Source organism: Lygodium microphyllum, chromosome 2 (assembly GCF_053477565.2).
Source record: "Lygodium microphyllum isolate KBCC chromosome 2, Lygodium_microphyllum_v1.1.10, whole genome shotgun sequence".
NCBI lineage: Eukaryota > Viridiplantae > Streptophyta > Polypodiopsida > Schizaeales > Lygodiaceae > Lygodium > Lygodium microphyllum.
Window position 1 is genome coordinate 94,711,571 of NC_141136.1, and position 25,461 is coordinate 94,737,031.

The 25,461-nt window shown below is 39.8% G+C and overlaps 1 protein-coding gene and 1 pseudogene across 6 annotated transcripts in view; one reads left to right on the plus strand and one right to left on the minus strand.

Annotated features, from left to right (window-relative positions):
- Positions 1-565: 565 nt before the first annotated feature.
- On the minus strand, positions 566-7,816 carry LOC148040038 (uncharacterized; annotated as a pseudogene). The gene is made up of 3 exons (XR_015693629.1): positions 7,308-7,816; positions 5,694-5,815; positions 566-5,583 (listed from the first exon to the last, which is right to left on the minus strand). The product of XR_015693629.1 is annotated as an uncharacterized LOC148040038 (transcript).
- Positions 5,727-25,461, plus strand: part of LOC148040039 (uncharacterized) — a 37,476-nt gene continuing 17,741 nt past the window's right edge. For 3 of the 5 annotated variants that reach the window (XR_015693631.1, XM_087696297.1, XM_087696282.1), the window contains exon 1: positions 5,727-6,352. Coding sequence is in view for 4 of the 5 variants with exons in the window: in XM_087696297.1 (XP_087552423.1) it covers positions 6,083-6,352 (270 nt within the window). In the remaining variant the exon portion in view is untranslated. The remainder of the gene's footprint in view (positions 6,353-25,461) is intronic. The other 2 variants (XM_087696313.1, XM_087696305.1) reach the window with 2 other exon arrangements.

The following is a 25,461-nucleotide window of genomic DNA, read 5'->3' on the forward strand; positions in this document are numbered from 1 at the left end:
AACTTCACGCATATAATTGTGATGCACCCATGGAGTCTTGATATGCACATTCTCTATGGTTAATTAATGTAGGTCATTCTTTAGCAATTGTTGCTACATTCATTCAACAATGAGACTTTGGACACCTCATTCATTCAAGAGGTTCAACAATGAAGCATTCAACAATGGGATTTTGAACACGTCTTATTCACTCAAGAGGTTTAACCACTTGCAAGATCCATTTTTAATGAGCTTAAATTTCATTCTCTTAAGCACAAAGGATGTACTTTGCAATGCTCCATGATCCAAGAGTATGCTCTTGTCATTCTCAACCCTCTATGGCCTTAGCATGCAAGGAAGGTGCATGAGCATAGATATGAGAAAGTAATAAAGAGAAAGACGAAGGCTTCACCCACATGGTCACACACACACACACACACACACACACACACACACACACACACACACACCTCTCTCTCTCTCTCTCTCTCTCTCTCTCTCTCTCTCTCTCTCTCTCTCTCTCTCTCTCTCTCTCTCTCAATAGGAGGCAAAAAGGCAAGTATACAAAGTTTATATACAGATGCAGTTGTTGCTAAAAGATCTTACTATCATATAGAAAAGAAAGAAAGAGAGAGAAGAAACAGGGATAGTTGCAAACCTTTACAATAGCCGATATTACATGATAATAGAGATGACCCATCCCCAACCTTAAATAGATTTGCATATACTTTTAATGAATGTCATGGTAATTATGATAGGATAATCAGAGAATTAAATGAGGCTTTGGAAATAGAACGTGAGGTAGCAGTGATAGCTGTGAATGAAGCAATGAAGGAAATTGCTGAGTTACAAAAAGAAAAGTTGAAATTCCAATTTAGGGAGAGGCAATATAGATGACTGCAAAAGTTATTTGATATTTCTTGGTAGCATGTATGATGTATACATAGCAACTTTCAACTTGCAAAGAAAATAAGATTATTAATTTAATACTAATGCATAAGGACAACACATTAAAACTATTATAGATTTGTATTTTACTCTATGCACTTCAAATTACCTTATGTATCTTTTACATAGTCATTGAAGATCTTATAGTCATTGGGATCAAGTTGATATTTCTTTGATATTGGATCATAGCTCAAATTTTCCAAAGCAATTATAGATTCCAAGGACACTGATTGATTATCAACAAGATCATATGTGTAGCATCTACTTCCTTTGGTTTTTTGATACCATGCTAGATGAATCTCCACATTTGGAGGATGATCTAGAAGATCAAAAGGGCCCCTTGTCTCTTTCATACCATTTCCTAGCTTCATTCTCATACTCATTACTCTTTCGAGGTACCATATGCCTTTCTTGACCCCTTGACTAGTATTTGCAACCTTGCCTTTTCTTTTGAGCTTTGTATTATCTCTTAAGTATAATATCTTCAAATAAAACTACACAATCATATCCTATTCCAAGGCAAGTATTGGTTTGAGGTTTTGACTTCATCTCAAATGAGAAATATACTCCACTTTTTACCCTTGTTAATCTTTCCTTTGATAACATTGGATTTCCATTCAATTGGCTCATAAGTGTGCTCTTGCACAAAGTCTTCCCATCAACTTCCACAAAAGGTGATATTTGGCTCACCACATTCTCCTCATTGTCAACTATAGAATCCATGACATGGCGAAGCTCACTTTGTGCAATTGTATCCTCTTCATCAACATCCAATATTGTATCCATGATTACATCTCCAACAAAATCATCCAATGAAACTTCTTCTTTTTCTTCAAGATTGTCATGTGCATTGTTTTCAAGTTGCTCTAAGATATCTTTTTCTTCCCATGAGGTACCCCATGAAGCTTCACCTTCCATACCAAGCTTGCAACACATGACCTTTTCTTCTGCTAAACCCTCCTTTAATGCATATACAATCTGCTCATCAGTACTCACAACCGTGTAGTCATATATTTGCCAAAGGAATGCCAAGCATATGATTCATATCAACCCATATGTTTTCTTGCTTTGAGTGACCTGCTGAAAAACTTAGATTTGAACCTGCTTGAAACTCTGAAATTCTATTCAATGCTCCTGCACTACTCAACAAGTCACAACCATCATAATACCTCTCAATGCTAACCATTCCACCTACTTTACTAAAGAAATTCTCACAAGCATCAAATCCCGTAGAAGATAAAGGAACTGCCAAGTGACTATATCTGTCTCTAAAGATCTTTATGAGAAGAACCACAAAGTGACATGACAAGTGGATGTCCATGAAAGTTTCTCTACTAATGAAGTTCTGCTTGAGCGTATATACATCATGCTTGGTGATCCACATGCACCAAATCCTAATAAAACATCATAAATCAACTGATTAATCAGACATAATGGTGCTACCATAGCAAGAACATGAACATACAATATCAATTAATTATTTATATATGTTCAATAGATAACATGAATTCTATACCTAAAAAAGAAGGATACAATTCCGGCAGCTTTCACACGCTCATACAAGTTGAGCGTAGGAGATAGAAAAATATCAATATATGCTACCATAATTGAGAGATACACCTTTGTACCAAGTGTTCACTCTTGACGATGATTGGATCCCATCTGCAAGAGCTCTAAACAATTTTGAACTTTACGTCCGACTATCCTCTATGCTGATCTCCAATTCTATCTATATTTTCTCTCTATATCTCCTTCTTGCAAACCATGATCATCAACCTTGAAACTTTGATATACCAAGGCTACATGATTCAAGGTGACAAGATCATTACCAAGCACTAATCTTTTAGATGTACTATCTAGATGATTAATCATCTTCTTTCCATTATGTATATAATCTTGGTCATGTAATCCAATGATGCTTCCATCGTCTTCCATAGAAGCTGTGAATGGCCAACTTTTCCAAGGAATTGAGTATTGAACACCTGTAAAAGAGCTATAATCTTCAACAATAAGCTTTGTTCGCCTTGAATCTCCATTAGAAGCATGGCCAAGTATTGGTCCAATCACATCCTTCACATACATATTCCCATGCAAATTGACTTCTTTCCATTGCTCCTTGATGGACATAGAGTCAAACCTATTACAAGTTAGTTGTATAAGAAGAACTAACTTTGGCAAGCATTCAACAAGAGGGTTTGCAATCAATACTGTTGCATAGTGGGCAATCACATTATCCTCAAATGCATCAACAATTCTATGATAACCATTTTCACCATCTCCAATAAGTACTACAAAATTTGAAATGCATGTGTGATCTATCTTCTTTCCACAAAAACCAACAAGTTGGTCATCTCTTGCTATCCACCTCACCATCCTCTTGATCATAGTCTCATCTTCAGCAACAATGACAGGTACACTTCACATGCAAAGCCCATTTTTCAACATATGATGCTTATATGTTTATGCCACATGCTTGAATACATCCTCTCTCAATCCAGTCCTATAATAAAGAGCTTTTCTCATAGCCCTAGATGTAGTTGAAAGATATGGACCTTGAAGATTCATGGAGAGAAAGTTATGCAATCTTGTACCTCCCCAAATCTTGACAAATTCAAATAGATATTTTGTTCTATCAGAATATCACTTTCCTTGGCCCACTCTTCCTATGTTTTGAGAGATGTCGATGAAAAAGTCCCACAAAGCTTTCTTCCCCTCAAATAAGCCATGCTTATGTGCATTCACAATATCAGTGCAAAACTTCTTTACATCTCCTCATACCAAGGCTTCATAAACACTTTCTTGAAGACTCCTCACCTTTACACTCAAAGTAGCAACCTTTGTCCTTGTGAACCATATTTCTTTTTTGAGTCATCAAACCATTATGTTTTTAGTCCTAGCAATTCTCAATATCTCGGAATGAGTCAAGTAATCCAATCTTCTACCACCTCCAGTGTCTCTTAATCCTCTTTCCCCTCTAGAGTGCATGTCTCAATACACACGCATGCAAAAGTCTCTCTCCTTGGGAATGGATGCACATGATGAGCACTAGAGATTGGAGAAGGGAACTCCCTCCAAACTTACCCGCTTGCAATCATTGTGACGAAATGTGCCATTAATCTCAACAAGCTCTGTTCCCAATAAAATCATTGCCTTTGTGCTTGGCTCACAAGTCCAATGCACACCTACTCTACTATCATCTAAGAAACACTTTACATTGATCATGTGGTTTCTAAACTCATACGATCCTTGCCAAAATCCCCAACAAAGAGTAGCAAGCAAACTCTCCTCTACACAATACATAAATTATATTGTTCTCTTCATAGAATAATGATTATTAAAAGAGAGAAAAAAACAAATCCATAATGCCAAAAAATACCAAGACTTGTTAAAGCTGTATACTTGGAGGTCTTTGTGGCAACTTAGAACCTAATGCATTGGAAGCATCTACATATCAAACATAGTGAAAACTATTAGTTAGAGTAAAAATTTCATTGTAAAAAAAAAACAAACACCCTTTTCTTGAATTAATTACCCGTGGATTGGATTGGTTTAAAAAAACCAATCAGATTTCTTTGATTCTTGTCCAAGATCATTACTTTACTTGGGCGGCCTACTTTCTTAAGCTCATCACCATCTCCTTAGTAATGGCTTTTACATGAAACTTTGACTTCATGTGCTCTATCATGCACAATCTCAAAGAACCTATCTTTGGGAACAATGGTGGCCACTTATCATCCAATGGACACCTTATGAAAACCTTTGATAAGGTAGTGCAGTCTCTGATAGTTTCAAGAACAAGTTGAAATTCTAGATCATTCTCACTTCCAAAAGAAGAAATCTTAAGCATTGCTTCATCTATTTTTTGTTTATTTTATGTCTTTATCTCCTCCAATGATGGTGTGACTCCAAGCATGTCATGCCTTTGTTTCCCTTTCTTATCCAAGCCAATAGCTCATAAATGAGATAATGACTTGATATGCGAGTTTGTGAAATTGTGTGAAATTGTATAGAGGATCATGCCCTCCTTGACCATAAGAGCATTCACACTCCTCACACCAAATTTGAAACAAAGCTTTCCCTTCCTTGTCCTTAGACATAAGCTCAAACCTATCATGTCGACCCATGGATTTTAGCTTTTCCTTAGCTTTCTTGATATCCCTCTCCCACCTTTTTATCTCAGATGATATGGCAAGAAGACTTTTGAGTCTACTTTTTGGAACATCTTGGACAACGCTCAGATCATCCCTTGTTGACTCCATCCCATTGCTAGATACATGAAGATCACTAGCTCTAGCTTCCATGGATGGCTCCGGCTCATTGCTAGCCCCCTCTGAATTCACTCTTTGACACTTGCATGGTGACTCACTCTCCTCTCTCAATTGGTGACCTCTTCTACATCAACTATCCATCTCTCCTCTTGCTTTGCTCCAACAGGAAGGATTCTAGAACCTCCCAAAAAGACAAAGTCATTTGAGATGAGACTATCAAGGACAATCTCCTCTCATAAATCTTTATAGATTCCTCCTTTTTTGCGAAATACAAATCCCAAAACATGGCTTTGATCTATACCCTCATTTAGGCGAATCAATATTTCCTTTCTTGCCATACTTATCCAAGATCAGCAAACTACAGAGCAAGAGGTTCCCACTTTGAATGCTGCAAAATCAATGTAGACAAACCAAGAAAGTAGGTGAAAATGCCTACCCAACAAAAAAAGGGTTAATGACTCAAAATCACAAATTTCTAAAGTGGAGACAAGTGAATACCTATGGGGTAGATGTCTTAGTGGTTTTTGTTTGGAGTTCCCATATCCCATGTGCTCATGTCTGACATGAAACTCAGGAGCCACCAGTCCCAAAGCTCCTTGCCCAACCGCTAGAGAAGAAACCTGTAGAAACAACCCAGTTAGACAATGATTAGAACACTTAACTAATTGCTAGATTTTCTGTCATGATTGGAACATAATTAGAAGATAATCAAAAATATTGGAACATAATGGTCTGCACTTATGATAATATGGTTTGCACTTATGCATTCTAGCCTGCCCTTATGTCATTGCAACTTACCCTTCCCTTATGCATTGTTCCCTTCCCTTACGCATTCTGACATTCCCTTATGCATTATGACATGCCCTTATGCATTCTGACCTTCCCTTATGGCATTGCGACCTGGCCTTCCCTTATGCATTGTGCCCTTCCCTTATGCATTCTGCTCTTCCCTTATGGCCTGCCCTTCCATGGCTCTCCTTTTTTACTACATGGATGGAATAAATGTTGATCAGGCCTTTGAGGCACTTTGTCTGGACATTGTTGAGTTTCAGGACCAAGGCATGGTCATAGTGATGGGGGATCTAAATGCAAGAGTCGAACAAATGCAATTCCAACCTATCATGGCAGATGAGTTGGATAAAGAATCTGAATTCCAGGTACACATTGGATGTAAAAATTATAGCAAAACATTAAAAAACAACAATCATTACGAAGACAGGAAGGTTCATGATTAAATCAGATAAGCAGAAAGGTTATGTTTTGCAGATCAATTTGCACACAGATTTCAAAATAGATCTGCATATTTTTTTATGGATCTGTTCAAAATGAATTTGCTCAAACAGATCTATGAACAAATTTGCAAATCTATTTTGAACAGATCTGTCAAAACAAATCTATAGATCTGCTTATCTATTCAAATAGATCTGATCTGTTTGCAGATCTGTTTACTTATCTGTTCAAACAGATCTGATCTGTTGCAGATAGTAAACAGATCAGATCTGTTTGAACAGATAAGTAAACAGATCTGCAAACAGATCAGATCTATTTGAATAGATAAGCAGATCTGTAGATCTGTTTTGACAGATCTGTTCAAAACAAATCTGCAGATCTGCTGTTCAAACATATCTAATCTATTGCAAATTGTAAACAGATCTGTAGATCTGTTTTAAATCTCTAGATCTGTAAACAGATCTATTTAAAACAAATCAGTTGCAGATCTGTTTACAGATCTGTTTAAAACAAATAAGATTTGTAAATAAATCTATATTTTGTTTTAAATATGCAGATCTATTTAAAACAAATCGAATATGTTTAAATAGATCTCTGTTTAAACAAATCTGTAAATAGATCTGCATATCTGTCAAAACGTAAACAGATCTGTTTAAATTTTTTTTTGGGATAGTGCTGATTATAAGAAGAGGAAACTCTTCAAGTAAATGTCACCAATTTCTATATTGTGTATTTCTATGAGAGGAGATCATCAATAAGTCAATGAAGTAGGTACACACCATATCAGATTGCCATAGTAAAGACTCACAATAAATCACAGCAGTATCGACATTAGATCAAATCAAGTACGATCATACATCGAAATCACTTTTAGACTTATACCAAAGCAATGAAAGTCAGGAACACTATCCAGAGGGGTCCTTTTGTTGATAGATTTAGGAATCATGGGTGTTTCCAGCACTTCAATAGCACTCTGCTTGTTCTCAAAACCATGTCAGTTTGCTCCTTCGTGGTATTCCTTCTTGTTTTGGGCTTCATGGTTCCCATCGAGGCACACCTTGGGGGTTATGGGTGTCACCATGCCCAATCCTCTACAGTCCCCGTTTACAGATCTGATTTGACATTTCAATGGATCATCCTGGTTAATTAGTGCACAATTAGAAAATGATATTTGGGGGCTCACCGCATTTGAGATGCCTAAAGGAGGCCATGAAGTACTTAACATTTTTCAACAATTATATGAAATATCAGCAAGGATGCTCCCTGTCACCAACATTATTTGGGATATGCATTGATCAACTTGAAGAACTCATTCAAGAGCTTGCACGGATGGAAGGATTACATGGTCATGCCTTGGGACAATGGACAATATTGTTGCTACTATGACATCCCCACTATGACAATGAACTAGCTACTACAACATCCCCACTAATGTCATCAGTGCCTAGTAGTGGGTATAGAACTATGTATCAATATATGACGTCACACACAAGCATGCACAAGAGCATACATTCACACAAAGGTATGTGTACTGATATTCCTTGTGCATTGCAAGTTCAATATGGTTTGTCATGTGAATCTCCTCAAACTACCTCTATTGGAAGACATTCTCCTCTGAGAAAGGGTCATCAAGTATTTGGGCACTTGATAAAAGAAGGTGGCCAATCAAAGGAGCAAATGCAAGCCAAAATTCCCGATCTTGATACTGGTATATGTGGGGAAGCAGAAAATCACTTTTCTATAAATGAGGAAGCAACATCATCTTCAGATTCTAAGGTAGACAACGCAACTACAATCATAAACTTGTAGCAAGAATCTCAAAGTTTGGGAATGCAATGCGACAATGCAAATCAAAATAAATGGGCTACAGGATGATAATGCAACTTAGAGGGGGAAACCAACTTGTTACATAACAAAGTAAATAAGCTGAATAAAGACCTTTCAATTTTGCAAATGAAGAAAGCCATAAAGGCATATGAGCTTTTGATAGAATGTATACAATTGAAGGAAACACATCCTCATATGCTAGAAAAATATTTAGTTCAGGGAGATTCTACTGGGATAGAAAGCACCAGTAACTTGAAGAGCATTGACATGGTTAATGGTCAATATGGTAAGATTGGGGAATCTATTTTAGAAAAAGTGTTTAGGAATACTAAACATAAAACCGTGAAGTTTACAGAGGCGAATAAAGTGGTGGGTAATGTAGCTGACCCTCAAATGATTGCAATGACACTCTTGAGATTCTATAGAGTTAAGGAGGTTTGCTTTGTAGAGGAAAATATGGAGCTTAGGGAAGAATGTTAAGCAAATCTAGATAATGAGGACCAGTAGACTATGGAGTTGTTGAAGTTGAGAAAAGAGAACATAAGCTTGAAGAATGAATTAAATAATCTGCACTGTAAAGAGGACCAGGTCGGCCAAACCAGCTAGTCGGCCTGATTCTGGCCGACAGTTTGTCAGCCAGATTTTGGCTAACATATTGTAGGCTAGATTTTGGCCAACAGTTGGTTATTTTAGGCCTTTCTGGCCACTTGTTTGGCTTGTTCTAGGTGCATGTTTGTGCCTTTGGCTGGCCTTAATGCCCCTAAAATAGGGATTGCTGATAGCTAGTATGTTTGCCCCTAAAGTGGGGATTGTAGTTTCTTAACAATCACCCTCCTCATCCATGCACAATGACTCAAGAACAACAAGTACATGCTATCCCATATGTGGTTTCAGCAAATACACATGAAAAACATCATGGACCTTGAAGGTATTGTGTAGCTCCAATTGATATGCTACCTCTCTAACCTTGCAAATGATCTTGTAAGGACCCTAATACCTATGAGCAAGCTTTGTGGTGGTATTACCTTTATGCCGCAAATGCACATAATCTCCTCTTTGAAAGACATCTCCCTTGTGTTCATCCACATGTTTCTTATGCTTGGCTTGGGCATCCTTCATATTCTTTTTAACCAACTACAAAAGGGCATCCATCCTCTCCAAGTCATTCCATGCTTGCTGATATTTCAAAACCATGTCTCCAAATGAAGAGGGCTTTCCAACCTTGCATCCATGCATTGTCTCAAATGGGCTCATGCCAATAGAGAGATGCTTGGTACTATGGTAGCAAAATTCAGCAAGTGCCAACCATTCTTTCTAAGTATCACGTCAAAAGTGCCTCAAATATTCATCCACCCATTTGTTCACAATTTCTAACTATCCATTAGTCTCAGTTTGGTATGCAGTGTGAAGTGTGAGTAAAATACCCACTACTGTAAATAATTCTTTCCAAAAGTGACCACATACAACTTCTTGAGGAAACCATGATGCTTAAAGACATGCTCAATGAATTGTCAAGCAACCTATGATGCTGAGTATTGGGTCTTTGTGGGCTTTGCTATTCTATCCAACCCAACATAATTGATGTCCCATCCCCTCTCTATAAAAGGAAATCACGTGATGAAGTCCATGGCTGTGTGCATTTATTTGCCTTCTGGAATGGGTAATGGGTGCAAGAGACCCACAGGTAATTAGCTGTCCACTTTATTATATTGGCAAGCGGCCAAGCTGGCTGACATCTACCTACCAAAAGTGGCTACTATTTACTTGGGCAGCTACCAAAGCTAGCCACCTACTTTCAAACCCCTTCTCAGTCTATATAAGTGCTATCTACCACTGATTCTGGACATCATGAATTGTTGCAATAGTATGCCTCTTCTCCTCTGCATCATCCACTTTAGATCTGGATTTCTAGTAGTGATCACACAGTAGTAACAACCCAATGTTAGTTGCCCATCTTGAGCACTCCTTCCTCCAGTAGAGTAGGATTAATTCCCTTAGCATTATACAACCAAAAGGTTGTTGCCTACAGCACATCAGTTTTCATCAGTCATCGTCCTACCAGGCAGTAATAATTCTCCTGTTATATCAATTACCCAGTTGCTTCTAAGGTTCCTGCTTTGAATTTCAATATCAAGTTTGGGAGATCTCAATTAGCAGCCATCAGACTACACACTTGTAGCATCAAGTTTGGATGAGTTCAGTAAGTTATTCAGAAGCTAGCATCACCTTCCTCATTGCACCCACTTGTAGAGTAGCTTGCATGTGTTTTTCCAGTGATGGAGGAGTACATATGAGCCTCATGGAGTAGTCCACCACTTGCATCCACATAGAGGGGCATACGAAGTTGACATACAAGCTCAAGTAGCCCATGAGTTGAGAATTGTAGTTGTTTGAAGGAAGAATGACTTAATCGGTTAATGACCTCATTTTTCCTTAAGGTATCTCTAAGGGTGACAACTACAATGAGGGCACGTGCTATAATGAGAGCACGTGCTACAATGAGGCTTCACATGTCATACTGGAGGCTGAAAAAACATAGACCAGGCAAAGGCACACAAATGTTGAGCAGATCTCAATGTAGAAAGCAAAAATTGGCAGGTTGAAGTGTGATGCAAGTGTTGACTAAACACTCCCAAACCATTCTCTTATTGTCATTTTGAGACATAAAGCCTTGATGATCTATCCCATAGCTAAAACTCCAATGGTCAAGTGTAAGGATATATTGAATATTGGATGCTGATAGGACATCAACATGTAGAAAATGAAAATTCCCCATGCACTTGGTGCATCCCCCACAAGGAGTTGCTCTCAGCCACATAAGTTCATGATGTGTAAAGTGGATGAAGAGGGTGTCTATATATGAGGCATATCTTTACAAAAGACAGGAAGCTGCCATGAACAAAGGTTGATGCCCAAGAAAGAGGCAAGATGAATTAAAGTCTAAATTTTGTTGCTGCAAAAGAACAGTTGATGCTCCAAAGGTTGCTGGTTCAAAGAAAGGAGCATCAATAATAAAGGAAACACTAGTACAAATATGAAGCCAAGAATGTGTTGCTACAAAGATATTGTTGCTGTTGTTATCAAGAACTGAAAATGGAATGGTTGCTCCAAAAGGAGTCACTGAAGGTAGGCACGATTTTGTATATTCAATGCAAATGTGGTAACTTTGATAATAGAGAGAGGATATTTTCATTGTGAGCTCATGGAACAATGCCTCAAATTACATACTATTTTATAAATGTAGCAAGAAGGAAAAATCAAAGATATTGAGAAAGAGTAGATGTCTCAAGGAGAGGAGATGGTGGTGATCGATGATTCAAAATGAATAGTGGGCTGCTTGAAGCCAACCAAAAAGAATAAAAAATCTTTGGAACCATTATGAACAAGATCAATTTCAACACAAGTAGGTCGAAACAAAAGCCAGTGCAAGGATCCTTGTAGGAGCTTTGAGCAGAAGAGAAGATAGTTAGCAATGCTATTTAGAGAGGAGAATCAAGCCCACAACAAGAATGGAGTGGTCAAGGGAAGTTGCATACCTATTCATGAAGACAAGGGTATTTGTGGAGAATGGAATAGTGCCATTATTTTGTGGAAGCTCACATAGCATATATTCGCCCAATAAAAACCTTTGCAACCTGCAACCCATCGACCAAAAGAGAGAAGGTTGATCATGTTCTACAAAAGCAAGACCTGTTGAGAGAAAGGAACAACACAGTTTCAAAAGGAGAAATCTATGGAAACATTATCCGTGGTGGGCAACTACGATGAAATACAATTGCCCCTGCTTTGGATCCTCGTCTCCTCCCCAATTTGTTGATGCAAGTAACTACCTGCCCATCAAGTTGATGAACAATGCGGTAGCTTTGCTGCTGCAACACGAAATTGCAAATTAGTAGTGGAGTAGAATTTGTTGTTGAACCCTTCACACCTCCTCACAATGAATCTCGATGGTAAAATGTTGTAGTAGGTGGGCTGTCGTCCCTAAGCTACTACGTAGAGAGATTGGGGCATGAATTTTGGATATGCACTCCATTGATGACACCAAACTTTTGTCGCATGTAAGGTTTCCTTTGTTGCCCTTGGTTAATACACAAATTCTGTGTTTGCATCTCTACAAAGGCAGTATTTTCTCTGGCTTAGAATGACCATTACCTAGCGTAAGAATTCTACTTACTAGTGAAAACAATTGTTGATCTTTGTGACACAAGAAGTGAGGCATTCTCTTTTTGCAAGTCTAAAGTGCCCATGCTCAAGGTGGAAAATGAAGGAAAAGAACTTGGAGTTGCGAAGGAGGATGATCCAAAGTTGCGGCGGGAGGAGAAACAACAGTCCATGCTTATTCACAGTTTGCTAATGTTTTTTTTGTTAGAAACCTTAGGTTCAATAACCCTACTATGTGAGGGTTTAGGGTTTTAACCTTACTTGTTAAGGTCTCTTGTATGCCATGGAGAAACCAATCTATGGAGAGAGGTGATCAAATGCATGCCCCCCCTTCTTTTTTCCTTCTATCCCCTCCTTGAATTTGAGTTCAATATAGGAAATTAAGAGGGGTCTACCTCTAATGTATATGCTTAAGTGTCCCCTTCCAAAAACCCCACTCCCTTACACTCATATGATACCATACAACATCTATAGTGAACCCCTGGGGTTGAGAAGATATCCCTTGGCATGCTCCCATAGTTGTTACAGTGATGCCTCTTGGTAAAAAGGATGATTGCACATGGTAAACCTATTATCCACCATATCCTCTAGACTAGGTACAAACAGAGATGAACAATTACCACTTGATTCAAGCATTGACATTTAAAAAGAGTGGAGGCACTCCCTCTTAATTATAATTTGTTATTAAATATTGTAAGAGCTTTATAAGGTGTTACTTGCTAGTGGAGGATCTTAATGAGGAGTTGGAGGTAGTTGTAGGTGGTGATGAAGGAAGGATCTAGGAAATTAGTAAATTCTATTGCAAAATGAGCAAATGAATGGGTTGAAATACATAGGACTTGTTAGCATGGGTCACTTTGATATCAAGGATCTTTGGAAAGTTGCACCTACCATGCTCTTTTTCATGACACTCTTGGCCATGCCTCATTGGGTAGGGGTAAAAAAGTGGATCTGCTCACTCTTCCTTCTGGAAGTAGATGAAGGATTCCCAAGCGCTCTTATCTTCCCCTACTTCCTTGGACTCTATGTGACTTTTGATAGGCTTCAAGGTCTTCAATTTCAAGTATCTCCACTTGCTTCTTTGGACTCTGCATGAGTTTTGATAGACTTCAATATCTAATGGGTCTAACCATTTCATAGCAATGTTCTTTGCTATTCGTATGAGTAGTCGTACTATGCATAACAAAAGTGGCTTTCTAAACCTACTCTCCACATTAACTTTGAAATAAAACTTCATAGAAGGTTTGGTCTCTTGCTTCTCTTGATGTTTTTGTACTTATGTTCTCTTCCTCTTCCTGTGATAGGAGCTTACTAGGAATGGGGTGCTCTATTACTTTCTATGGCAATGGAGCTTTTAAAGTCTAGTTCATGGTCGTGTAAGCCTCTTTTTTCTCTAGGTCTTCCTCTTCTTCTATTATGCACTCTTTTAAACTTCTCTATGTTAAATTTTGGTAGCTATGGCATATCCTTAGGGGGTGTTATGACCGTGGGTGACTCTAAGGTGATGGGAGAGGTTGAATGGAGTGTGTCAAATTATATTACACTTACTACTTTGAGTTCATAATTCTCATAGCCTTTCTCCAGATCAAGTCTTCTTGGTTGGCCATTCCATCAGTAGATTGATCCCTTAAATCTTTTCCACCCCTTTTCAAGTTGATGAAGGTAGAGCCCAAGTCGAAGGATACAAGCGGAAGCAACTTCCATAGTACGAAGTCCTTGTTATCAAGCTTATCATCAACAATTTGGGTGATGTTATCACTGCTCTGAGAATTTTCCATATTTTGTAGAAGACAGTTTTAATCAAAGCCTGACTCCTCGCAAACCAAGATGTCTTGCTGACCAATTTCAGCCTTCAACTTTTATGACAATTGTTTGCAACATCCTAGATATTTGCCACTATATGCGGAAGTCCATAATGACCTTTCCAACATACTATAGTATGTGTACAACAAGTACAAATGCCAAATATATTTCCAAGTGATAATAGTCATCCAATAGCAACCAAAACAAGGGCAATCCAAGCTTAATAGCTTCTCAAATCATAGCATATAAATGCCAACACATGTAGAGACCAAGACATCATCATACCAACATTCATACATGCCCTGTCTTCAAGAACCAATGTCATGTAACACCTGTAATGTCCATGTACACCCAATAATAATGTCAATACAATTGATTTTCAGTTCCAAAAGTCAGCATTCAATGTTCTTTTCAGTTCATACAACATCCTATATACATATGCCCACAATCAGGGTCTATAGATACTATCCAATGTCATAGATTGCTTCAAGAAGTAATAGATGCTTACTATCCACAATTCAAGATAGATTTATAGCCTATTAAAACCTTCCAAAGTTGAGCATTTGACACTCCATAACCATGCTCAAATGCATGAGAATAAGGGCATATACATTGTTAGGATGAAAGCCACTAGTGCCCTAGAACCAAATGCTATTTATTGCAGTAAACAACCAGTCTGCATAGGTCTCTACTAAATATCTCAAAATCTGTGAGGAATTTGAAAAAAAATTCTTCTACAAAGTTGTATACCACATTGAAATGGTCAAGAATTGCGAGCTATTTCTCCAAAATCCATTTTTGTAGCAAGATATGACTTCTACAAAAAAAAGGGGCTACATGCACAGTCTCCTTTGATGAAGTTTTTTTAGATCTGATGTCTTTGATGTCAAATGGCCACTCATAGGTGCTCAATGAAGCTGTATGAAGCTCCCAAACAAGCCACATCAAGCTCTTGCACAAGCACAAAGCATAAACCCTGATGCATACCTTGACAGGAACAATGGCAGCCATTCTTGTTCAATAAAAACTCTTATCTTCAAGCTCCAGATCTAGACTCCTTCAATGCCATGCTCTAGAGGGCCCATTCATGTTGGCTCTGATACCATGCTCAAAGATAAGAGAGACAGAGAGGAACCAAAGAGTGAGCAGTCAACTCATCTTACTCATCTTCATTATTCAATCTCTACTAACATGAAAGAGATAGTACAACTAGGTTACCACCAACCATGACTAGCTGTGGTTAGGCCAACAACAACTTATTTAATGTCCCACACATGAGTACAATTGGACACAACTCTAGGTAATGTTGGTCACACACATACACATGAGCAGTTGATCTTGAAGTCTCAACAAGTAGGTTTTGTGAGACTATGAAATGACTTGGCATTGGATATTATTGACATTGGTGACATTAGATTGCAGTTTGCTTCAGGCAGCACTTTTATTTTTCATGGTGTACATTTGTTCCAACTTTGACCAAAAGCCTGCTCTCTACTAGAAAGTTGGATAATGCAAGGTATCATGTATCTTTTGGTGATTCCATATGGAATACTACCCATGGAAATCATCTTTGCTTGGAGCCCCAAGAGGAACACCAAGGAAAAGGGAATTCTCTTGTAAGAAAATCTATCTTGTAACATCAACAAGCTTGTTTATCATGTTTCATATGATCACAATGAAGAAAAGAACACCAGGCACAACAAATCTTCATACAGCATCATGTAGATCTCCCACGGATTTGATAGAATCAATCATATTCTTCAACATCTTCACAAAATCCATCAATGGAACAAAGAAAGCAAAGGAATACACCATCTTTGAATGGAAATATATCACATAGTATTCATCTTTTATATCTTCATAGTCTTCTCTCTCAATCTCTCATATACAATCACTCTGTTTTAGTAGAATTGGCTATCTCTGACTCTCTCTCTCTCTCTCTATCAATAATACATCATATTCTCACTACAATCTCTCAAAATCATTCTCAATAATACTTCTTAGGTCGTGGATACCCCTCCCAAGAAGTATGTCTGATATGAAGAGTCACCAGAGCCACTACAGTGTCCTTTCATAGCTCACTACTGTCACTTCACTCTAGTCTTCACTTGAGTCTTCAGCAGCTACTTCTTTCACTTATTTCAGCTCTTTTGCACTTGTATTCACCTCTTTCCAAGGCTAGAAAACTTTCCCAAGCTACACTCTCATTCATCAGAACACATACAGAAGCATACAGAACAGTCACAGAACAGTACCAGAACAGCTACAGTACAGAACAGAACAGAACAGAAACAGATGCTCTACAGAAGACCTACAGAAGGTTACAGAAGGTCATCAAAACCACTTAACTCATACTCACACCATTCCAAACTCTCACAAACCATTCAATAAGCTTTCACAATATCTCAATCTTCATCAATCAATACTCCATCCCTCCTTACAGAAGATAATTAGAACAAAACAAACCAAAACAGAATAAAACAGAAGGTATACAAAACCAATCAGAACCTATCAGAACATCACAGAACCACCAATAAACATCATGAACTTCCAAAACGCAATCATTATCATCCAAAACACTCTCAAACCACTTCCAAACCCATCAATCATCTCATAAAATCAACCATTCAGCTCTCAAAAACAACAAAAATCAGCCAAAAAACAAGTCATTTCAACACTCAACATATCCCCACACTTAATAAGGAAGCGTCCTCGCGACCCAGGAAAAAGGGAATACAAGTTCATTTAAAAGCTCAACTTTAATCTTCAATATCTCTTAAAAAAGAATCCATCCACCACGACCCCAACTTATAACCTGTTTCTGATATAAAAATACAAAGAAAGGAAAACCCGTTATACATTAACACTTCTTATCAAACTAAAAATCACAACAAATTTGTAAAGGATATAAGAGTTTTCTTCTTCTTCATCAGCATCAGCTTTAATTCTGCAACCACGAACCCAGCACCACAATTCTCCAAAATGTAGCTGGCACGAAATCCAAGCCAATAGGAAACCACCACATTCGTTTTACATAAATGAACTCACAACACAAACACTAATACACAACCATCTGAACGACTCCTTCAAAAAGAGGGATTTTCATTAAAAAGTATCCACCATACATTGGAAAGGTATCAATGAAGATGATCCCTCTTGAAAGATTGATGTTGTCGGAAACGATCCATAGACAAGGATTCATCTACAAAGGTTTTGGGAGGATTTTGAAAAAACTGAAGACAGTACATCCTTTCCAACAGGACCAGGTATCTGCTAGGCAAACAAAGGGCATGAAAATACAATATATCTAACTGCTGGGAATCAATGCTCACATTGACATTCATGCACAACTTGGGAATAGGCTTGGAATCATTATGAGAGTGCCTATACATATACACCAGGTACCAAGCAAAGTGAGCAGTTAATCTCACTGAGGGATCTGCAGACTGTGAATACTGCTGAGCAAAATGAACATAGTTATGATGAGCTTGACTGGAAGCTGTCCATTCTCCTGGAATTACTAGCCAATTGATCTGAGGTCCTATAAGGGAATCATCCGAACTCCATCCCCTTCTTCTGGAAATCTGAGTATCAAACCCATCACAGTCACTAACCAACTGAGGTGGTTGAGATATAGAAGTGTGAGGAGAGGGTAATGGAATAAGGAAAAGTGGATGAAGTGAGGGATAGGCAAAATCATAAAAGGAAGAAAAGGTTAAAGAAGGAGTGGCAGAAATTTGGAGGGAATCACTAAGGAAGGCTGTTAACTGATAAATAGGAAATGTGGAGGGTACATGAATGGATGGAGAAGGACAGGGTGGAGAAGGGGGAAATACCCTATCCTCAATAAAGGAACAGTATGTGAAAATGGGAATTTGAGGGAAAGATGAAGGTTGGAAAAGAAGGGGTAAAATAGTTGCGGGATTAGATTGACAAAGGGAAAGATATATAGCATATCAGTGAGCCATTTGTTGGTAATAGAGGAGGGTAGGAACAGAAGGTCCTAAGAGAGATCATCTATGATAGGCATCAAAGAAGGAAGAATCAAACGGATTATGTTTTGAAAGATAGGCTAAGAGATCCATCCTCAGTTGATTAGTACTCTGGGCAAAGGTAGGAGCTGTGTTTTGTCTGTGATTCAGGACCACAGAATCAATCATGGGATGCCACGAATTATCATGACAATCAGCCACCTTGGAGGAGTAACTCTGGAACATGTCAGCTATGCGCAACTCCAAATGGTTGATATACAAAACAGCTTGTAGTACCACATCCCCCACATACCATGCCATATCCACCTCATCTGGAATTAACAAGTCTCCTCGTAGATACATGTATGACATCAACATGGTATCTGGCGTGACAGAATCTTCAAACACCATCCTTACTACCTCCGTCAGCAACTCAGCAGACCAAGCCCCACTCCATCCATCCTCTGGAAGAGGTAAATCCATCGTGGAAAGCTTCATGTAGAAGACTAACTTCTGTAAGTGGTAGTGGTAGTGGACAAAGAAAGAATGGTCTGGTGGAACATATTCCTGAAACTGCTCAAATGTAGACCATAACAAGTCCATTCTGGAACTGCTTGATTTGGGAGGCTTGGGATGCCATTGTGCCATTAGCAGTCTGTAAAGCGGAAAGTTTGCCATCTAAGAGAGCCTGGAACTCCTGCGCTTCTCTGGATATCCTCTCCTTCTCTGCTGAAAGGCTAGTAACTTGGGATTGAGCCTCTAGTAACTGGAGCTTCAAAGAAGAGATCTCATCGCTTTGGGTGGCAACCAGTTGGGTTTGGTGTTCCATTTGTTTAAACAAATCTGCTAGGGTATCCTTAGCAGAAGCTAACTCGGATGTTGCCTTATGCAACTGGTCCTTAGACTGCATGAGTTCTTCATAAAAAGACGCGTACAGCTGTTGAACACAGGCTGTCACTGACAATTCAATGGAACTTTGAATATCTTTACAGAGGAAAGGAATTGCATCTCCTGAGACTAGACTGTTCAGGGAGGGAACTGATATGTCCAAGGATCCTTTGCGATGTGCTCTGAACAGGTTATTACAAGTGAGATACCCAGGGAGTTCACTGCAAGAGGTAGCAGGAATGGGCACTGAAGGAAGTACTGAAGGAGCTTTATCCGCTACCCGCTTCAAGCGTTTGCGCTGGATGACCAGGGGAGGTGGAGAATCATCATCCTCTATGTCAACGGGTTCGGACTCATCTGAAGGTGGAGGAGGAGGTACTGGATCTAATGGAGGAGGTGGAGGCACAGTCTTATGTGAACCTGAATAGGTCAAGAAGGCAGACAAATATGATCCATATGTGACATTGGTAACATTACCCCTGGTGACTTTGACGAAATGTTGATCCATTTTAGTGAGGAGGTAAGTGCTCCAATCAATAGAAACTCCTTTCAACACCATCCTGGAAGCTGTAAAAAGCTCTTTGGACAAGTACTAGGATGGCGTTTTAGCAGCAGGCATAAACCTGTCTTGAAGAAACTGACAGACCATCTTCCATACGAGATCAGTGATCATAGAAAAGGAAACTCCTGAAGAGTTGATCACCTTCTTAACATCCAGCATTTCCCTTGTCTGCTTTTGCAACAGCTTCAGAATCTCTTCATTAGAGAAAAGCTGACGAGTGGTAACAAAAGGTTCACCTTTGGAGGGTAGAGACAGAGCCTTCCCTAAGCCTCGAGGTGTTAAAGTCATAGAAATTCCCTGGACTAGTCCTGTCTTCTTGCTGTAAGAGGCTAGAAACTCATCACATAACGACGGATCTTCGAGAAGCAATGGAAAAGAAGTAGCCACAAAACCAGCAAGTCCCGCCTTCGTGAGAGGCTCAAAAGTGAGTAGGGAAGAGTAATCCCTACTAACTAATGGGACGTACTGGATAGGGGGAGGAGCGTGAGAAGGCGCCATTCAGATGGTTACACACACACCACAAACACAGGCAATCAAGGAGAATGCCTGCAAAGCAACAGACAAAAAACCAAGGATAAGAGAATAACCAAAACAATAAAACGTGACTCGACCAACTAACCCCAAGCAAACCACATCCTAGAAAAAATTCGACATGACCTTGAGACATATGCGACCGAAAGCTTCATGCTATGCATCAGACAAACACCCAGAACCCCGTATCAGGCAATAAAAGAAAAAACTACACACCGTACCCGTAACCATAGCAAAGACAGTAAACCAAAACAATACCACATCCGACACATATCAAGACTACATTATTGATAAACCAGTGGTTGACCATGGAAATAACTCCAATGACTGCGCATATCCATCCCACGAAACGGTTCGTTAAAAAAAAGAATTAAGTACAGTGAGGGGGAATTAATTTAATGGAAGGTTTATTTTAAGAATTTATTAAGAAATGGGTGAATTTTTATTAAGTGATAAACCTTAGCAAGAAAACGGCGGTTCCTTATTATAAATTTAATTACCAATTATTAGGTTAAAACGGTGCTTTAATTCGAATCCCGGACTTCGATACCCAGACTGGGTCTCTAAATGCAAGTTCATTGATTACAAATTAAGGTGATGTGGAGCGCTTTTTTGCCAGTGCGTGCTCTTGTGACGGCTGGTTCATTTTAATTAAAAATTAAAGTGCCTCTGTAGCGCACGTAGCGCGTGCTAAGTGAACAGCGGGTTTATTTTAATTAAAAAAAATATGGTGTGTTTAGCGCGAATGCGCGTGGAAACTGTGGGTGAATAAATAGTTCATTTTAACAATTAATTTGTGATTAAGGGGGAAATGAAAATAAATAAAGCACATAAAATAAATACCTGGAAGGGGTGTGTATGTAATGGCCTAAATACGCACGGAAGAGTCCCCCAAAAGAAGTGAATCCAGTAAAAGAAAAGTAAAGACCACTAACGAAACAACAAAGACAACACCTTAGTGGATGTGTTGAGTTTGAGTATGATTGTTAATTTAAGTGATGATGTATTAGGATAGTTTGGAGTTTGTTTGTGTTTTTGTTTTGTTAAGTTTATTGTGTGTGGTTGGTATTTTAGGGAGTATTAGGTGTGGGCATTGGAATTATGTGTGTTGGTCTGGAAATTTTTTGTTTAATTTTTTTTTTGTGTTGGAATAAAGTGTAGGGGGTTGTGTTTTATGTTGGTGTGTTTTTTTTTTTGTTCAAAAGGAAGAATAATTACAAATGGATAGGGGATGAAGGAAAAAGAAAAATTCAGCTAGGTAGGAAATATCCACAATTTAGTGTATGAAAATAAGATGGAGATTTTTAGGGTGAAGTGTTGTGTGTTGGTCATATTTTTTTCATTTGTTTTTTTGTTTATGGGTGCCATGTATGAAAATATTTTAAAGTGAAAAATGAAGGGAAAAAGGTCAAGGGGGTGGGTGGATTTTTTAGAAATTTTTAGAATTTTTAAAGAATTTTTTACTAATTTGAAATGAATTTTTGACATTTGTTGGTAATTTTGGGATAAATTGGAAAATATTGAATTTTCAGAAATTTTGAGGGGTGAAAATTTCCAGCTGACAAATTTCCAAAAATTGGCAAAAAGCGAAGGAAATTTTTAGAAATTTTTCTGAAATTTTATGAGGTGGAAATTAATTTATAAATTAATGAAATCGGTTAAATCAAGAAAATCAGCTTAGTCTGGTAAGTAGGGTCAAATTAAGTCATCTAAGTCCTGTTAGTCTGTGTAAGTCGTGTAAGTCAAACTAAGTTAAGTCAGGTTAATCAAAGGGAACTAGGTTAGTTTGGGTTAGTCAAAGTCAGATAAGTAAGTGAAGGCAAATTCTAACTAACCTAGGGTTAGTTAGGTTAAGGTGGGAACTAACCCAAGGTGGGTTAGTGTAACTAGGTTAAAGTTAGTTTGACTAAGGTAGGGTTAGTGGACTAGGGGGTAGGGTTAGTATTACCTAGGTTGGGTTAGTTGAGTGGGGTTAGGTTTAACTAACCTAGGTTAAGTTAGTTGAGGGGGGTTAGGTTTAACTAACCTAGGTCAAGTTAGTTGAGGGGGGTTAGGTTTAACTAACCTAGGTTAAGTGACCTAATTGAGGTTAATAAACTTCATGCAGGTTAGTTTAACTAACCTGAAGGGTAGCAAGGAGGAGGAGGAAGGAGGAGGAGGAGGAGAGGGGCGGCGGCGAGGCGACGGCGATGGAAATGGCGACGGCGGCGTCGAACGTGGCGGCGGCGACGTCGAACGTGGCGGCGGTGGTCGTGGCGGCTCTGCTTCTGCAGACCAGGCGTGGGCGGCTACGGCGGAGGACGGAGCGTGGAGGGAGGAGGCGAGGGGAGGTGGGAAGAGAAGGCGAGGGGAGCGAGAGGAGGAGGGAATGGAAAGGGAAGAGGAGGTGGGAAAAGAAGGCGGGGGGAGCGAGAGGAGGAGGGAATGGAAAGGGAGGAGGAGGTGGGAAAAGAAGGCGGGGGGAGCGAGAGGAGGAGGGAGGAAGGGGAAGAAGGCAGGGGATGGAGGGGAGAGGGAGGGTGGAAGGAGGAGGCAGAAGGAGGGAGGCAAGAAGGGAGGGGATGGAGGGGAGAGGCGGGGAGAGAGAGAGGGGAGATGAAGAAGAAAAGAGAGAAATGAGAGCAAAGAGAGAGAGAGGGGGGGTAGTTGGAATTCGGGGGGGGAGAGGGTGTCCATAGGGGGGAGGGGTGGGTAAAAAATTTAAAAATAAATAAATAAATAAATTAATTAATTAATTTAAAAAAAGAAAAAAAAGGAGAGGTGAGACGCCCCTGTCCCGCGCACATGCGCGGGGCGGGGGTAAAAAAATTTGCGGGGCCGGGAGTGAAAAGGCGTCCGGATACGGGGACGGAGCACGCGTAAAATCGAAAAAGGCGCGTTCACGCGCGGGACGGAGCGCGTAAAAACACATAAAAATAAAGAAAAATTAATAACTCCCAATCCGGACGTCAAAACGAAATAGCGTAAAAACAAAAAGTGGGCAAGACGACAGGAGGAAGACAGGAAAAATATGCGACGGAGGTTCTGGGAAGGGTAAAGGGCAGTCACGTGCAAAAAACACAAAAAAGAATCAAAAAACACAATTAAAAATTAATATCAGAAGATCCGTGCATCGGAACAAAGTGCAGGAAAAAGGAAAACCGTGCAGAAAGACGTGCCCGAAAATCCTATCACATCAAAACATAATTCCAACTGAGATAAGATGCGTTCACGTGGGAAAAACTCAAAAAAAACCTGAAAATGGGATCAGAAATTAATATCGGATGAACCGTTCGCCGGAATGACACGTAGTAAAAAGGAAAAATGTCCGCAGGAAGGGGTGGCACAAGGATGTCATGTTAAACCGCAGTTCCGGTGAAAGTAGGAGGGGTTCACATGCGAAAAACTCCAAAAATATACCCGAAAACTCATTGAAAATTTAATAATAATAAATCCAGAAGGCGAAAGAGGGGGGAGGAAAAAGAAAAAAGGCGGGGGAAGACACAAGGGACACGACAGTGAAATCAAATTGGAATTTCGATGCAAACATGGCAGGTTCACATGGAAAAATGTCAAAAAGACGTACGAAAAAGTCGTAAAAAAACCGGAAAATTAATAATGGACAAACCGTGTATCGGAATGACTCAGAGTAAAAAGGAAAAATGTCAAGGGAAAAGTGGTTGGCAGGGCTATGACATCAGATCTTGGTTCTGAGGCAAGGAAAGCGCGTTCACATGGAAAACCGGCTAATTTGCAGAAAATACATAAAAAATTAATAACTCAAAAACCGTGCACCGAAACAAGGGTAGCTAAAAAGGAAAAATGGTCAGTTCAAAGGGAGGAACAGGGCTATAAGGTTGGATTTGGACTTCGGTGAACGTAGGGTGCATTCACATGGCAGGACCTCAAAAGCAGGGAATGAAGGAAAACTGCAAGGAAACAGCCCCAAGGGTGGGTGGAAAATGAACGGTCAGGTGGGAAGGGACCCCATCAGGGTAACAGCAAGGCATGGCATAGATGCATTAGCAGGTTAAGGCATATGCAGAGGGGTATGCAATGTAGACGCGCAGGGACGCGTCCCCGCTCGTAAGACCTTAATGGATAGGGTTAACCGAGCAACAGGAACCTAGGACCACGCCATAGACCATCCACTAACGTCCCCACACTTAAAACATGACCGTCACGAAGAAACAGAAGGTGTAGGGTTAGAAAAACTTGGCCCATTTTGTCAAGAATCAAGGTTGAGTGTCGATGGCACGTCCTGTATTGTTGTCGGCTGCTGGAGGTACCAAGGCATCTTCTCAGCACACGTCCGTCATGGCAGGGACCACGCAGCAGTACCCAGGGAGGTAGCTAATGGAAGGAATCACATGAAATTTATTATCGATGATGAGGAATGTTGCACTCAACTCACAGTCACTCAAATGGAATGAAAGAACAGTCACGAGCCCCATGACTAATATCACTCGAGGAAAAATGATTAAAACCCATATCTTGTACCTGATTTAGGAAGCAACAGGGGAATGGTGCAGAGGGAGTATGCCAGGGTGCACAGTTGATGGTGCATTAGTGCGTCCAACCCGTTTGGCATAAGTGCAAGGAGGAAGGCAAGGGAGCCTTACAGTGCAGTGTACAGAACAGGGTGATGTGTCTTGTGATGACAATAAAGACCCATCCCGTGGGTGCATAAGGAAACGGGAACATACCTGACTCCAAGTTTCGTAACATCCCTCAATCTCACCTCTCGATAATTGATTGAAGAAACTCCAGTCACACTCAGCCCACCCTCTGTCTCACGCTCAATTGATAGATACAGGAGGGCAACCATGTCCTGAAACCCATTGATGTAATCCTCACGGTCACTTGTGTAAAGGTTGTATGCCTTGTACGCATTTGATGGTGCAACTGTGCATCCCGCCATGTGCCGGCATACGGTGCGAGAAGGAAGGCCAGGGAGCCTTATAGTGCAATGCACAGAAACAAATTGTGCTTTGTGCATTGAGAGGCCCATCCCGTGCGTGCAACGCTTCATTCACACTTCTCACCTCTCATTTGATCTGAAGGGAAAAGACTGGTCACTCACCCCACCCTCGGTCTCACTCGTAGTTGATAGTTACAGAGGGCAACACATACTCACTTCCCCATCCGGTTAGGATGAAAGCTCACGTCACTCAATTGTTTGTCGATGAAGATCGCGTCATCAGTTGTTGAAGAGGCGTACCCAGGGAGGTAGCCATCAAATCGAACGTTGTGTTAGATAGGACATGTCGTCTGCGAGAGGACAGGTAGACACTCTGCAGAAAGACCCAAGACA